General features: G+C 44.2%; 1 protein-coding gene and 1 pseudogene across 2 annotated transcripts in view; one reads left to right on the forward strand and one right to left on the reverse strand.

Moving 5' to 3' along the window:
- Window positions 1-15000, reverse strand: part of myo15aa (myosin XVAa) — a gene marked incomplete at its 3' end in the record, with an annotated part of 119225 nt that overhangs the window by 22561 nt on the left and 81664 nt on the right. Inside the window, exons 41-46 of the mRNA XM_083649301.1 lie at window positions 12248-13110; window positions 12034-12149; window positions 10465-10524; window positions 10225-10300; window positions 9642-9757; window positions 9396-9514 (exon numbers count right to left, since the gene is read on the reverse strand). Coding sequence (XP_083505427.1) covers window positions 9396-9514; window positions 9642-9757; window positions 10225-10300; window positions 10465-10524; window positions 12034-12149; window positions 12248-13110 — 1350 coding nt within the window. The remainder of the gene's footprint in view (window positions 1-9395; window positions 9515-9641; window positions 9758-10224; window positions 10301-10464; window positions 10525-12033; window positions 12150-12247; window positions 13111-15000) is intronic.
- Window positions 5-802, forward strand: LOC310788640 (hatching enzyme 1.2 pseudogene; annotated as a pseudogene). Its single transcript has one exon. The product of its transcript is annotated as a hatching enzyme 1.2 pseudogene (transcript).

Raw genomic sequence — 15000 nt, forward strand, 5'->3', positions numbered from 1 at the left:
CAAGATGAATCCCTCTCTCGGCCTCCTGTTGCTGCTGCTGATCGGCCTCTCCCAGGCTCAACCTGACACGTGGGAAGAAAGCGAGTCAGAGGTCCAAGTGGACGACCCCGAGGACGACGGTATCGACATCAGCGACAGGATCTTGGCTGCCAACAACGGCTCCAGTGAGTTCCTGCTGGAGGGTGACCTGCTGGCACCCACAACGAGAAACGCCATTCGCTGTTCTAAAGGCAGTTGCCTGTGGAGGAAGACGGGCCGCACGGTGAACATCCCCTTCGTAGTGAGCCGCCGCTATTCCAGCTCGGACAAGCAGATGATCAACAAGGCCATGCAGGGCTTCAGCCGGACCTGCATCCGCTTCGTTCCCCGCAGGGGCCAACGCGACTACATCAGCATCGAGGACAGAAGAGGCTGCTTCTCGCATCTGGGCAAGAGGGGAGGCGAGCAGATCCTCTCTCTCGACAAGTGGGGCTGCCTCCACCACGGCATCATCCAGCACGAGCTCAACCACGCTCTGGGCTTCCAGCATGAGCAGGTCAGGAGTGACCGCGACAGGTACGTCCGCATCAACTTCCAGTACATCAGTAACCTGGTGGCCTACAACTTCAAGAAGCAGGACACCAACAACCAGGGCACTCCCTATGACTACTCCTCCATCATGCACTATGGGAGAAATGCCTTCACCACCCAAAAAGGGAGGGAGACCATCACCCCCATCCCCAACTCCAATGTGCAGATCGGCCAGAGGAAGGCCTTGTCCCGCATCGACATCCAGAGGATCAACAAGCTCTACAAATGCTAAGAACATTCAGGAAGGCTCTTACGTCATCCGTCTACTTCATTCAATCTATTGTCTTGATTGTCTAGAGTATTGATTTCTTAGTGTATATGTTTCATTGGTTCAACATACCTAATTAATCAAATCAATCAACAACACAAACAATTCATTGTACACACTGAAATAAGCTGTATGGAAGAAATACTAATAAAGAGTTTCAAAGGAATGTTATTCTGAGTTTGAAAGTGATAATGTACATTGTGAACATTCGGGAATGGAGTATTGGGGTGTTACAGCATGAAATATTCCTTTACTGACTGTACTGGGTTTGAGTTGATGCAACATGATCGCATGAAACAAACTCAATTCATGTCAGGATTACGTTCCTCCACCACAAATTGGATTACTCTATGTGACAATAGCAAGAATTGAACAGGCCATTTTGACAGCTGTCAGGTTTAGTCAAGCTAAAAACTGTTCTAAAGGTTTCTGTTGAAGTTATGGTTAAGCCTCCACAACTAAAAGAACGTGGTTATAAATTAGTTATGGAAAAGTTAGAGTAGATAACTCCAATGCAATTATTTGTGAATCAAATCCTGGTCATCGGAGTTGAGGGCAAATGGCCACTGCTATAACATTCCCCCGCTCTGGTGAGCCTGGTAAGGAATCAGAGTCATGCTCACGGTAGTCTCGGCTCCCAGACGTTTGGTGAGCTGCGCCACCAAACGTCTGGGAATTTCACTGTCAGAAACTGTCTGTCCGAGCCCGGCGAGAACCGCTGGCAGCAGACACGCCTACATTTATTATTAGAATTTTATTTGGTAGCGGCAATGCCATTTATCATAGTCCTAACACAGAGCATGAAGCTGATATGCTCCAAACAAAATTGATAGCTGTGGTTTATTTTACAATGTTTCCTACCCGGAAGTGGTCCGCTTGCTACTGTGAAGTCATCAGCAGGCTCTGTAACGTTAGCCTCGGGAGTCGGGTTTATCGCTGGGGGAAAGACCTCCAGCCGTCGGGGCCGGATGAAACACGTCCTATTAACAGGTTATGTTTGTTTCTAAGTGATTAATATGTTTCTTCGCAAACGCGGCGATGTTTTGCGAGACACGGTGTTGGAGAAAAATATAAGTTCCATGCCATTTCCTAATCAATATTTCCTAATCAATAAGCTATAGGCCTATTTGCATAATTATGCTATAAGTTCCATTCCATTTGACACATAGACTCACACTGACATCTCACCCAGCCCCATAGAGAGGACTTCTCCTCTTTGCTGAAACCTTGGGCAGTGCATCGTGTCCAATAACAACTGATAACAGTTTCCCTGTCAGACTCAAGTGGACGCACACACATTTCCAAGGTTCATCCACCTCCTCTCTGCCTTTTCCTCCTCTCTGCTCTGCCTACCTTTGCCTATAAAGCATATGTTCACTGTCGGCCATGGGCTGAATAATTGACTCTGTATGACATATCAGAATGTGTACATTGAGGTTCAGCCCTCTGTCAATATACATGTATTGCAGAGAATGTAAGCTATTAAATATACTTTTATGGTAAATCTTCCTGGACTCAAGGCTCAATTCATTTGGTATTTGATAAGCTGTGATATACATTTACATATACATTTTAGCGGAAAGAATAGATTTTATTCTCTATCAATTGGCGTGTCACGAACAGGATATCTACGAGAGCGGGTAAGTCTGAATTAATTTCATAATTCATTACTGAAGCTGTCGTCTGATATCTAAAAGAATCTGAAATGTTTGCATATTGTGGGTGTGTCAAAATGACATTGTATATAACTGTAAATATGTATGGTTTATATAATAACCTAAGTTAGTATCTTGTGGGTTTCTTGAGACAAGGGGGGACACCTCAATGTAAATAACTGTAAATATACCTCAGGACCATTAAAAACTCTCTTGACAGGCTGTATTTGGCAGTGACCTGGATGGTTCAGTGGTAGCTGCAGAGCAAGAGAGCCTGAGAAGCGTTATCACATATTGCCCTAAAGAGCCAGAAGGCTGCCTAGCAGCGACTATTATAGTCCAGTGGGAAACTGCGGTGATTCTAGGCATATGCTTGATACGGTCTTTAAGAACCACACGACATACTAAATAAAACCAAAAGATCTCCCCATAACATACCACTCACTCGAGGGGTGTGTGTAGCCCCATGAAGCAATCATAGTTGTCTAACCAATATGGTTGAGATGTTTTTGAAATACCTACAATGTGTAACAAGCATGTAACAAACAAACAAACAAAAAGAAGCAGCTATTTCATTGTAAAACAAAACAATTTCTTAAGAAGCCTATTAAAGGAGTTGAACAGGAGGTTTGCAAAAAGTGTATTTTAGCCAATCCCAAAATACAGAATCAATTGTCGATTGAACAAATTGATCTGTCACCAAGTTTGTAAATTCCAGATACCCCACACACGGACGGAACTGGTCAACAGGAGAACAACCGTCCCTCTGTCACCAGAGACCCCACATCGACTAAAAGGTAAAGTGTTGAAAATTACTTTACACACACGGACACTATCAGAGATCACAAGTAAGTGATAAACAAAATACGTAGTTCTCTCTCTTAGTTCTCTCTCTCTCTAAAATACAGGTCTATTACTTTAGGTCAGTTTACTTCCAGAGTTTTGCCTTCACCTGAGAGGTCAGTTTACCTCCAGAGTTTTGAGTTCACCTGAGATGTGTGTTTTACCTCCAGAGTTTTGAGTTGACCTGAGATGTGTGTTTACCTCCAGAGTTTTGAGTTCACCTGAGATGTGTGTTTTACCTCCAGAGTTTTGAGTTGACCTGAGATGTGTGTTTGCCTCCAGAGTTTTTCCTGAGAGGTCAGTTTACCTAATCAGTGATTTGCCTTCTGCCAAAGAGAGAGAGAAAGAGAGAGACGTAACAGAATTGATCAAAACAACGGCTCACCGAGTCGTGTGTAAACTGAAACAAATAGCCTACTGTAGATAAGCCTAGGCCTGCTCAGTTGTCTTTTCATACTGTAAGGAAGCCATCTGGTTCTGCTCTCTGAAAAAGCTATCATAATGGACGCTGAAGGGCTTTGTAGAAGGCCGGAGTGTGAAGGAGCCAGAGAGACAATTAGACAGCTTGAGATGGTTATCAGACAGTATGGAGATGAGCCCGTAAAATTTGACACAGGTACCGAACAAAGTGTTTTAAATATGGCCAAGCAGATACCTGTGAACATACAAACAGACTCAAATCATTTGCCAGATCAGATGGTTCAGCATTCTGGATCAGCTGACCACATGCCAGTACGCATACACCCTAATTTCACTCTGCATGTGCCTCGAAAACGCCCCCGTTATAAAGGCAACCGGAAATGCTACAACTGCAGGGAAAGTGGTCATTATGCAATTCAATGTTGTAATAAGCCCCAGGTTCAATCCCCAAAACTTTGAGCACACAGATGCTGTGATCAGATCAACATGGGTAGAAAAAAATGTTTTGGAATATAACAGGCTGAAAGAATTTGTTTATCTTCCCTCAGAACAACTTAGCCAAAACATTAGCCTAGCGAAAACAATTTGGAATACGACGCCAAGCTAGTCTATGGCGACACCTCCAGGCTGATTGTGTTAACACACCCTGAGAGAGCAAAGTGATTGAATGTTTTGTTTGTTATGAATCAATAGAGTGAAGTAAGCTCTGCATTATTTAAAGTGCAGTAAGCAAATTTGAATAGTAATAAATAGACTGTTGATTATTATTTTGAAAATAAATCCTAATAGAATGTGTTGTGTAGGATGAAGACTTCCTGTGTACGATAATCTGAATCTGAAGTATTTTCTTAAACAGAAAAATGCACATTTATCAACCACCAATTGGGTGGATGAGAAATCAAATTAAGTGGGCATACCAACATTTAACTTTTGGTATGTTTTCAACACATAAGCAAAATTTACACTTACCGTAAGTACGGGTGAGATGTTTTCAAAAGTATCTATAGATAAGACAATGACCTCGGAGGACAGACAGTCCTGAGTTTGCGTTTGGAGCATGTGAACAATGTTGGCCCTCACTGTTTTATCTAGTGGGGTCTTGCCATCCCCAAAATCACTCAAGTGAACTGCCTGGGGTCTAGCCCGCCCCCCCCATGTAAAGCCCTCACCAACAGCACTTTCTGGGGTCACCCTCCGCCCCATTGCACATTGCCACAAGTCCACAAGGTCAATTCATTGCCACTCTGTAAGCTGTGAATGCCCACTCAGGAGTCATCTTGTTTACGAGGTCCATTGCAAACAAATTATAAAATAAACAATTGAATATGTACTCACAGAGTATCTCAAAACATTATCTGCCGTATGTACGTACTTGTTGTACTAATAACTTGTAATGAAGTTATTTTGTCTAAAATACAGGCACATTGTGAAATCTAATGTTTATAGTTACAGGTTGTACGTCACAGAAAACCTTCAACACCAGCACAAATCTGTACTTTGAGTACTGTGCTCCCTAGCCTAGTAAAAAAAACTAGAGAGAGTACGTTTAACTGTGCTCACTAGAGTAAAGAAAATTCTTTCTATTTTCAATATTGCAAATGAAGTGTTTTAAAGTATCATTTTAAGAATAATCAGTTATATGATACTGTGATTATGTTTTAATGAATATGATTAATCAATGTTATGAATGTTTTGCATTTTAGAAAGTTTCAGTTCATTATTCCAAACAAACCAATATTAAAGTAAACTAGAAATAGAATTTTATTCTAATAAAATAGTTCCCAAAAAGAAATTAAACCACTGCATGGAGATGGGCTATTAAATAGTTTTTAATAACAACAATTACAACAAAAGCACCAGGAACAAACAAATAAATGAATGAACTAGAGTCATCACATGAATGATGAGAAAATATTGTTCCTGTTGTGAATACTTTGAAAATATTTTACTTAAAGACATGATTCCTTTTAGAGGAAGGTCCGAAGGACTCAAGCGTTGAATAAAGTGAAACTGGAAAATATATATATACATACATGTAATGTATATAAGAAGCTTCTTTTACAGAAGTGTGATTTGGAACACACTGAATATTAAGTTCAATGCATTATATTATTATTAATTAGACTGTTTGCATTGAACCATATAGAGTTAAGATTAGTAGGCCCACTCCTATATATTATAGCAGCAGTGGTGATGTAATTTTGTCATTATATTACTAAAATCTGTTTTCTCTTTCCAATAGATAATGGAGATGCGGTGATATGAGCTGAGACTGCGCTGGACTGCATATTGATCAAAAATTCTGTGTTCTTTCAAGTGTTTAATGTTTCCTATGTTTTCAAAACCCCCCCTGCCCAGCCCTGGCCCACAATTAAGTACAGATACAAGCATTATATTGAATAGTGAACTTAAATTTTGTAATTATTATTGTTATTGATGAACATAACAATTGGGTGGATTGTTGGAGAAAAATATAAGTTCCATGCCATTTCCTAATCAATATTTCCTAATCAATAAGCTATAGGCCTATTTGCATAATTATGCTATAAGTTCCATTCCATTTGACACATAGACTCACACTGACATCTCACCCAGCCCCATAGAGAGGACTTCTCCTCTTTGCTGAAACCTTGGGCAGTGCATCGTGTCCAATAACAACTGATAACAGTTTCCCTGTCAGACTCAAGTGGACGCACACACATTTCCAAGGTTCATCCACCTCCTCTCTGCCTTTTCCTCCTCTCTGCTCTGCCTACCTTTGCCTATAAAGCATATGTTCACTGTCGGCCATGGGCTGAATAATTGACTCTGTATGACATATCAGAATGTGTACATTGAGGTTCAGCCCTCTGTCAATATACATGTATTGCAGAGAATGTAAGCTATTAAATATACTTTTATGGTAAATCTTCCTGGACTCAAGGCTCAATTCATTTGGTATTTGATAAGCTGTGATATACATTTACATATACATTTTAGCGGAAAGAATAGATTTTATTCTCTATCACACGGGTTCTGCATGAGCGTCACTGCCCCCAGAAAGCAGGCCCGCCCACAACACTCATGATTGGTTCTCCAATGCAAGGCTTCCAACAGCGCCACCTAACGTTATGCAAAGAGTTAAATAGTAATATTCTCAGTCTTACAGGAGTGAAACGGATTAAGACTGAGGGCTGAGTCTATGCTCACGGACACTTCAAACAGGGTAAAGCAACTTGGCTGGAGCCCTGGAGGAGGATGTAGGTACTACAACTAACTATCATACAAACATAAACAACATGTCATATTCACCTTATGTAGCCACGCCCATTTGACCCGGTTGTGTGGTCGTGTCACGACTTCCGGCTAAAAATAAAATAAAATAAAATGGCTGGCTGCTCCAATATCATCTAACTCTGAATTAACTAATAATTTGGCCAATTGTATGTAACATACCAAATAAAAGCAAACGGCAATGTCTAAGAATGCAACGCCATGTAACTGGCTCGTTAAGTCTCGCATTCCAGGGAATTACGTTAACGTCTGCGGGTCTTATTGACGTAAGTGGCTCGAGCGGTCGGAGGAGAGAAAACCATCTGAAGCTTTCTTTGTTGGAGTCCAGGTATGTTTTACAAGAAAGTGCTCGTCATTGTCGACGATAACGTTATCTGACCTGGCTAACAGTGGATACTCGCTTGCTTGCTGTGTACCGGCTCAAAGTAGTAGGCTACGTTCTTTATTTTACCCCCTGCACTGTCCGCTCCAAAAACAACTCTCTTATTTTGCGCCGTGACCGCCGGAAGTGTTGACAGGACCCGGAAGAATTTGGCCCACTGTAAGGTCTGAACATAAGGTTTTAGGGCACAATGCCACAAAGGCCATTGCTCTATTGACATCGTGAAGAGCGACTTTTCTGAAGTGTGTTAAAATGAGTAAATGACACATCCTTTGCACAGGGCAGCTACATTAACACATTAAGTGCCAGAGACGGACTAATTCGTCTTACATAATCCAGCGCTTAAGTGCCAAGGACGGACTAACTCGTCTTACATAAAGATTTTTTTTTTTTGACAGTGGGACATCAATCAACCCCTTTTACATCTTCGAGATAAGTATTTGCAGCAAGAGCATGTGTGTAATCTATTTTACCGACCACTAAGTGGCGACAGAGACCGAGAGAAGTCACAGCCACGGGACCCAAAAGCCACAAAAGCAGCCGCCTCGCCCGGACACACACACACAGAACGGACAGAGATCCCTTCCCCCCAGAGCCGCGCAGCAACGTGCGAACACACACACACACACACACACACACACACACACACACACACACACACACACACACACACACCGCGGAAGCAAGCCATTCAAGGAAATGGCGACGCGATTTTACAGTAATCCATATCCATTTCAGACTCGTCTTGCCCGACAGGCAAGCAGGCAGGCAGGCACGCAGACAGACAGGCAGGCAGCACAACGCGCTTCTGACACGCCCGCTGAAGCCAGGAGGAAGGAGGAGAAGACACACGGAGGGAGGAGTTTGAATGAGAGGGGTGTTTCCTGTTGTTATGGAGGAAATTACTGTTCAAAACTATTGTTTAGAATGTCTGACGGTCTTACTGATGCCAAAAATGAATGGTTAAAGTGACTGTTTCACAAAAAGCCATTTATCTCTGAATAAATTTCCAGACGCTGAAACCATGCTGTACTCAACGGCTAATATCTACATAACTACTAACTCTGCAAACTAACTCTTTTAGACAGAGAAAGCACACATTCTATTAGTTATTTTTAGATGATTGATGTTCATGAATTCTTAACAGAAAATAATCCTCGGCTGTTCTAAAATGAGCCAGAATCGTCAAAAACACCCCTGGCACAACTTACCTACAGGAATGAAAACATGGCTGGCACCCAATGTGTTAACTGACACTACTGACACTTTTACAGCAACTGACAGTGGCAGGCTGGTAGCAGGGCAGTGACAGTGGCAGGCTGGTAGCAGGGCACTGCCAAGGTGGCCTTAGGACTCTCAGGCCATCCCAGCCAGTGATGCCCTGTTCTTTCTTAGTTCTGGCTATGGATTTACTTTGAAAAGTATCGTTTCCGAATAACTTTCCGATTATTATTTCATCGCGTGGTGAGTACACGAGTCACAACATGTACATGTGAGTGTTTCTGGCGCTGTTGGAATGTGTATTTTGTGCGACAGGGGTGTACGGCACTTTGTACTCCACGCACAGTGAAGATAAAGGTATCTCCATTCTACTTTTACTATTGGCAAAATGGCAAATAGTTGGCGCATCACTTTAAATAATTTTAATGCACTTCACGGAGGCAACCAACCTTCGCCTCCACGTTGTGCATTAAAATGGTTTAACGCACACCTAGGAGTTGATTATTCCTTACTTGGTTGTTGTAGGATTATTCAAGACTTTGAGCATTGGTTCAGACTCAAAGACAGTGTATATGTGTGTGTGTGTGTGTGTGTGTGTGTGTGTATGTGTGTGTGCGCACGTGCGTGTGTGTGTGTGTGTGTGTGCGCGCATGCGCGTATGTGTGTGTATGTGTGTGTGCGCGCGTGCGTGTGTGTATGTGTGTGTGCGCGCGTGCGTGTGTGTGTGTGTGTGTGACGTGTGTGTGTGTGTGCATGTGTGTACCTGTAAGGCCTCAATACTCTGAAGTAGTCTGAAGCAGTCGAGCTGCTTCTCACCATCTTCAGCAGCTTGATGCCTCTATGAGACACAGACAGCACCTGCACCCCTGTCCCCACACTGCCCTGGAACACACACAAATCCTGGCTGCTATCACTGGACTCAGTGGCGTGTTGGACACTGCTCCAACGTGTCCAACGTGTCCGTGTCCAACACGCCACTTTGTACGTCAAGAATTGGACATGAACTCACAGAGGCCGGGAAGAGGCGAGAGAAGTAGATCTCCCAGGAGTCTTTGGCCATGGCCACCACTCTCTTCTTCATGCTCTCATCCTGCGTCCCGGATAGCTGATCCACACTGTTCTCCGCTGGCAGGGAAAGAGAGACACAGGACAGAGAGGGAGAGAGAAGGGGGGGGGGGGGGGGGGGCGAGAGACACAGGACAGAGAGGCAGAGAGAGAGAGGGTGGGAACGAGTGATGAAGACAGAGAGAATGAAGAAAAGAGATCAAGCCATCACAGCACTAACCGAAACATCGTAAGTTCAACCCCAAATCAAGAAGACATATTTCCCCTCTTACCTGTAGTGCTATTTATCGATCTAGATCATTATTTTGAGTGAGTTGCTGAGTTTTGGTTACATCCGCCAAAGAGATGTCTGCCTTCTCTCGAATACAACAGAAAAACTCTGCAACTCCCACCAAAATGATCTAATGGATAAATAGAACTACAGGTAAGAGGAAAAATATGTATTTTCGATTTTGCCCCTTTAAAGATGGATAGCTTCAGCATTAGTGTATATGTTTATGTGTCTATTTATATGAGTTTTTACATACCAAAGAGAGCTTTCATCTTCTGCCTCTCGTCCTGGGTGATACGGATACAGGCCTCAGAGAAGGTATCATGGACAATCTGCAGAAAACGTGCACCTTCAGACACATGCATTCTGCTCCAGTGATGATCATTAATCGTCATGTATCGCTATTAAAACGCAAGAGTATAGAGCATTATAATAAGAGGGCTTCTTTGACTAATCTGATTGCTTGAAATCACCCATAGTATAAAATGGCAGCAACCTGTTTGAAGAGCAGGTCCAGAATCAGTGGGCTGTTGAAGGTCTCTTTAGGGTAGAACACCTGGAGACACAATATGATGGACAGCGTAAATATCTATGCAAGTGTTTATTTCATAATACAACCAATGCCCCAACCAGTAAAGGTCTTTGCACACACAGTTTGCTTGTTCTTCGTATGCGTTTTCTTAATCCGTCATCTAAAAACACAGAGGGGTCCCAGCTCGCAAAAATCTACTGAATAATGCGAAAAACAGAAAATCGAACCTCGTCCGAAAACTTAAATGACGGACATAATTGTCGGACTCAGTGTGTCAATGATGATTGACACAAATGAGGTTGTATTCTTTTTTTTTGTGCGTCAATTTCGGACGAAAAAAACGGACTCTGTGTGCCAAGAATTTAATCGTCCAATATTCTCCCCTTTCCTGTGTTTTATTTTCTGTCTTGAGCTCCATTCAAAGCTGTGTGTCTGTACCGACTTCAGTCTCTTAACACATACCAAATACACTTTTCCAAACACTCACTAACTGGTATAATATGAAAAAAATCACATTACACTTCTGGTACAGATTTTATAAACCCAGAAAAAAAAGAAGAGAACATTGAGCAGTGTAATGGCAGAACTCTCCACACAACTCTCCACGGGCATTTGGTTTCTGAGCACGATGGAGACGAAACAGAAAACAAGACGAACCATGAAGAGAGACAAGAAGAAGAAAGGCTGGGAGGTACAGCAGAACCCACAGCAGCGGAATGCCCAGGCATGGCCCTCTACACAGGGCCGTCACAGAGGCGTGCGAGGCCTTGTGCACATACCTTTGTCGAGGAACAGACTGAGGTCCAGAAGCAATTTGGGCCAGAGAAATATCAGAAGATAATGGAGAAAGAAAATTCTCTGAAGCAGGCCATGAAGACTGCAGCTCAGCTGGAGGAGAAGCCTGCTGGTCAGCAGACCCAGGCTGCAGAGGAGACTGTGAGACCGCCAGCTGCAGCTGAAGGAAGCACAGAAGCCTGCAGAGCAGCAGGCCAAGCAAAGGCTATTGAGCAGAAGAACAAGGCTCTGGCACAACAGCATCGAGCAGCTTAAAGAGGATCTCCAGAGAGAGAAGGACCTCAGCACTTAGGCTGAAGAACAACACCAGGCTGCCATGTTGGAAATGCAGTTTAAATTTGCTAAATTGGCCATCGAGGAGACAGAATGCTGAAAGCAGAAGCAGTGCGTGAAGAACATTCTGCAAAAGGAACAAGAGGGAGAGAAGGACAAAAACATCACCAAGCAGGCCGTGGAGGAGACCCAGAAGGCCTTTGAGAAGTGGCTGGCCGCCCAGACGGCTCTGTAGCAGGCTGAGAAGAAGATCGCAGATCTGGAGTGGGACATGAACGAGACTTTAGAGAAGAAGAAGAAGAAGAAATGTGGCCTTCTAAGAACGAGGAGGAGAAGATGGAGTCAACCTCGAACAAGCACTCCAATAAATCTCCAGTTTCTCCAGTGTGTGTGTGCGTGCGTGCGTGTGTGTGTGTGTGTGTGTGTGTGTGTGTGTGTGTGTGTGTGTGTGTGTGTAAATCACACCTCTTTCCTCAAGTATAGTTTCCAGGGGACATTGCTGTAGGTGTAGTGTTCTTCACTGGTCCTGCTGTGGAGTTGAGTCTGAATGATCTCCTCCTCTATTGGCAACTCTCTAGACACTGAACGGACAGATGGACACACGCACACACACGCACGCACACGCGCGCACGCACGCACGCAGACACACACACACACACACACGCACACACACACACACACACAGGTACAGTATGAGTAGCATGAGTCTTCTCTTTCTCCACCTCCATCATCTTCCTCTTCCACTCATCAAAAGCGGGGAAGTCCTCTGTGTCTTTGCTGCTCACAGTGGAATCAGATTCTGTGACGACGGTGGAGCTCAAACCCTGTTCTTTCAGCATGTGCGATGTGTTGGCCTCCATACGCTGGGTGCCATGACCCGACTGAGGACTCAGTGGCGGGTCAGTGAGGGTTTTGGTACCGGCAGTGTGAGGCAGTGTGAGCATCGAAAATGTTCTCCAACACCACTGGAGGACTAGCATCATCATATGGGTTGGCCTCTTCAGCTGGGACCACGTCAGCATCACTGAGCTCAAGTGCAGGAACTTCAGGTACAACATAGTCTGAAACACTGTTGGGGTGTCATCCTGGGTGGTGAGGATGCTGTGGTGGTCTTCAGGCTCAGCAGCAGGGGTAGTGATGGGGCCAGACGATGGGGGTGAGGTCTCAGATGAGGAGGCAGAGACCTGGTCTTGAGTAATGGAGGTTTCTGGAAGTTGTTTTTCTGAGTCTTGCTCAGGTTCTGGCTCGGGTTCTAACATGCCCTTCTCTGGCTCAGGGTCCACTTCTGCAGCTGGTTCCTCCACTTCCAAGGCGTCTGCATCTTGTTCCTTGTTGTCCAGTCCCTGTGTTGCCAGCACCTTTGGCTGATCATCTCCCACTATCAGCTGCTCATCTTCAGACAGAGACTGGACATCTGACACCCAACTCGTCTCAACCTTGTGATGGTGAGTATTTTCCCCTGGGCCTTCCTCCGAACTGATGTCCTGTGTGGGCAGGAGCCTCTGGGCCTGTTGGTGCAACTCTGTGCAGCCGACATAACAACTAGGATGCCAACGGACTAAAGCCACAAATAGCCACAGTGACGAAACTCGCCATAACAGTGGTGTCATCATCATCATCATCCTGCCAGGAACATCCTCGCCGTGGCGTGAGAAATATATCGCAGTTCTAGCTAGTTTAGTTGTCTCTCTCACTATCCTTTTAGCAGTTAAAATTTAGCTACTACACGGAACTTCACCCGCTGTGGTCTAGTTGGCTTGGCTAACGTTAGCTGGTTTCACTCTTGAAGAAGTGTGATGTGACACAACCTGAGCGCTACCAACCATCTGTCAGCGGATGTCAGCAGCGTTCTGTCTGGAGCCAGATTTTTTAATTAGGCTAATTAGCTAATGATGTGATGTCAGTGATGATGTCATCAGTGATTATGTCAAAAGTGATGTCCTAAGGGCACACACACACACACACACGGAGGCATTGTGATAAGACTGATCAGTGAAGTCACACACACACACAAACAAGGAGGCATTGTGAAAAGACTGATCAGTGATGTCATAGCGGGCGCACACACACACACTGATGATGTCATCAGTGATATCATAATGGGGCACACACACACACACAGAAGCATTGTGACATCACTGATGCAATAACATTTAGTGAGCAACACACACACACACACGGCAATAGGGCAGGCGAGGCCACGCAGCAGCCGAGCTAGTACTATACAAATACCATATGAAAAACTATAGAACCTATTTTAACACATTCACTGCCAGCCGTTTTTTTTTTACTGTAGGTAGCTTCTGCCAGAGGGGTTTTTTGAGGATTCTGGCTCATCTTTCAAGACCCGAGGATTCTTTTCTGCTAAGATTTTGTGAACACAAAATATCTCAAAAGAACTAATAGAATGTGTGCTTTCTCTGTCTAAAAGAGTTAGTTTGTAGAGTTAGTAGTTATGTAGGCATTAGCACTTGAATACAGCATGGTTTCAGCGTCTGAAAATTTAAGCTGAGATAAATAGCTTTTTGTGAAATTCGATAGAACAGTCACTTTAACCATTCATTTTTGGCATCAGTAAGACGTCAGACATCTAAACAATAGTTTTGAACAGTAATTTCCTCCATAACAGCAGGAAACACCCCTCTCCTTCAAACTCCTCCCTCCGTGTGTGTTCTTCTTGGCTGCAGCGGGCGTGTCACAAGCTCGTTTCTGTTGCTGCTGTAACCTCGCGTCACCAGGCTCACTGCTTTGCTGCTGCTCCTGTCTGCTGGCGGCCGCTGGGCAAGTCTGGATGGGCTCGCTCGTTTCTTGGGGTTCTGAGAGCTTTGATGAAGCTTTTGCGATTCTGGTCTTATTTATGCTGCGTGTTTCAAAGTGTGTTCCACCCGTAATCTATTATGCAAATTTGCAAAACCCCACCGCCAGCTCCCAAGCGCGAAAGCGTTTTCGCCAATCCATTTTCATGAGAATGGCTTCCTCACACTGCTTTTTGCTTGCCTTCCTCTAGTCTGGAGCGCACTGTCGCCACTTAGTGGGTCGGTGGAATGGGTTGTACACGTTCGGTGGCTCCAATATTTTTATAGGAGACGTGGGGGGCATTGATCCACGTCCCACCTCAAAAACATTTTTTTTTTTTTTTTGACGACTCAACTCGTCATTGGCAGTCAACCGTTGGATCGCCATTGGCAGTGAACGTGTTAAACATTGGGGGTGTGCTGATTGTTCTCAGAAACAATGTGTTTGTATGACAGCAGAGACGTCCTCTGCGATATATGAGGTTAGAAACGTACTTTGCATTGGTCTTTGCAAACAGAAATGATGCAGCCTGTGTGTTTATTTGCACAAAGAGCGGGGAAGTGAGATGCGACCACACGTGGTCACTGAGAGGCATGTGGAGACGCATTCGAATGCCAGGTGTAAACTGACATACTT

This window comes from Poromitra crassiceps (genome assembly GCF_964638095.1).
Source record: "Poromitra crassiceps genome assembly, chromosome: 13".
NCBI classification, from domain to species: domain Eukaryota; kingdom Metazoa; phylum Chordata; class Actinopteri; order Beryciformes; family Melamphaidae; genus Poromitra; species Poromitra crassiceps.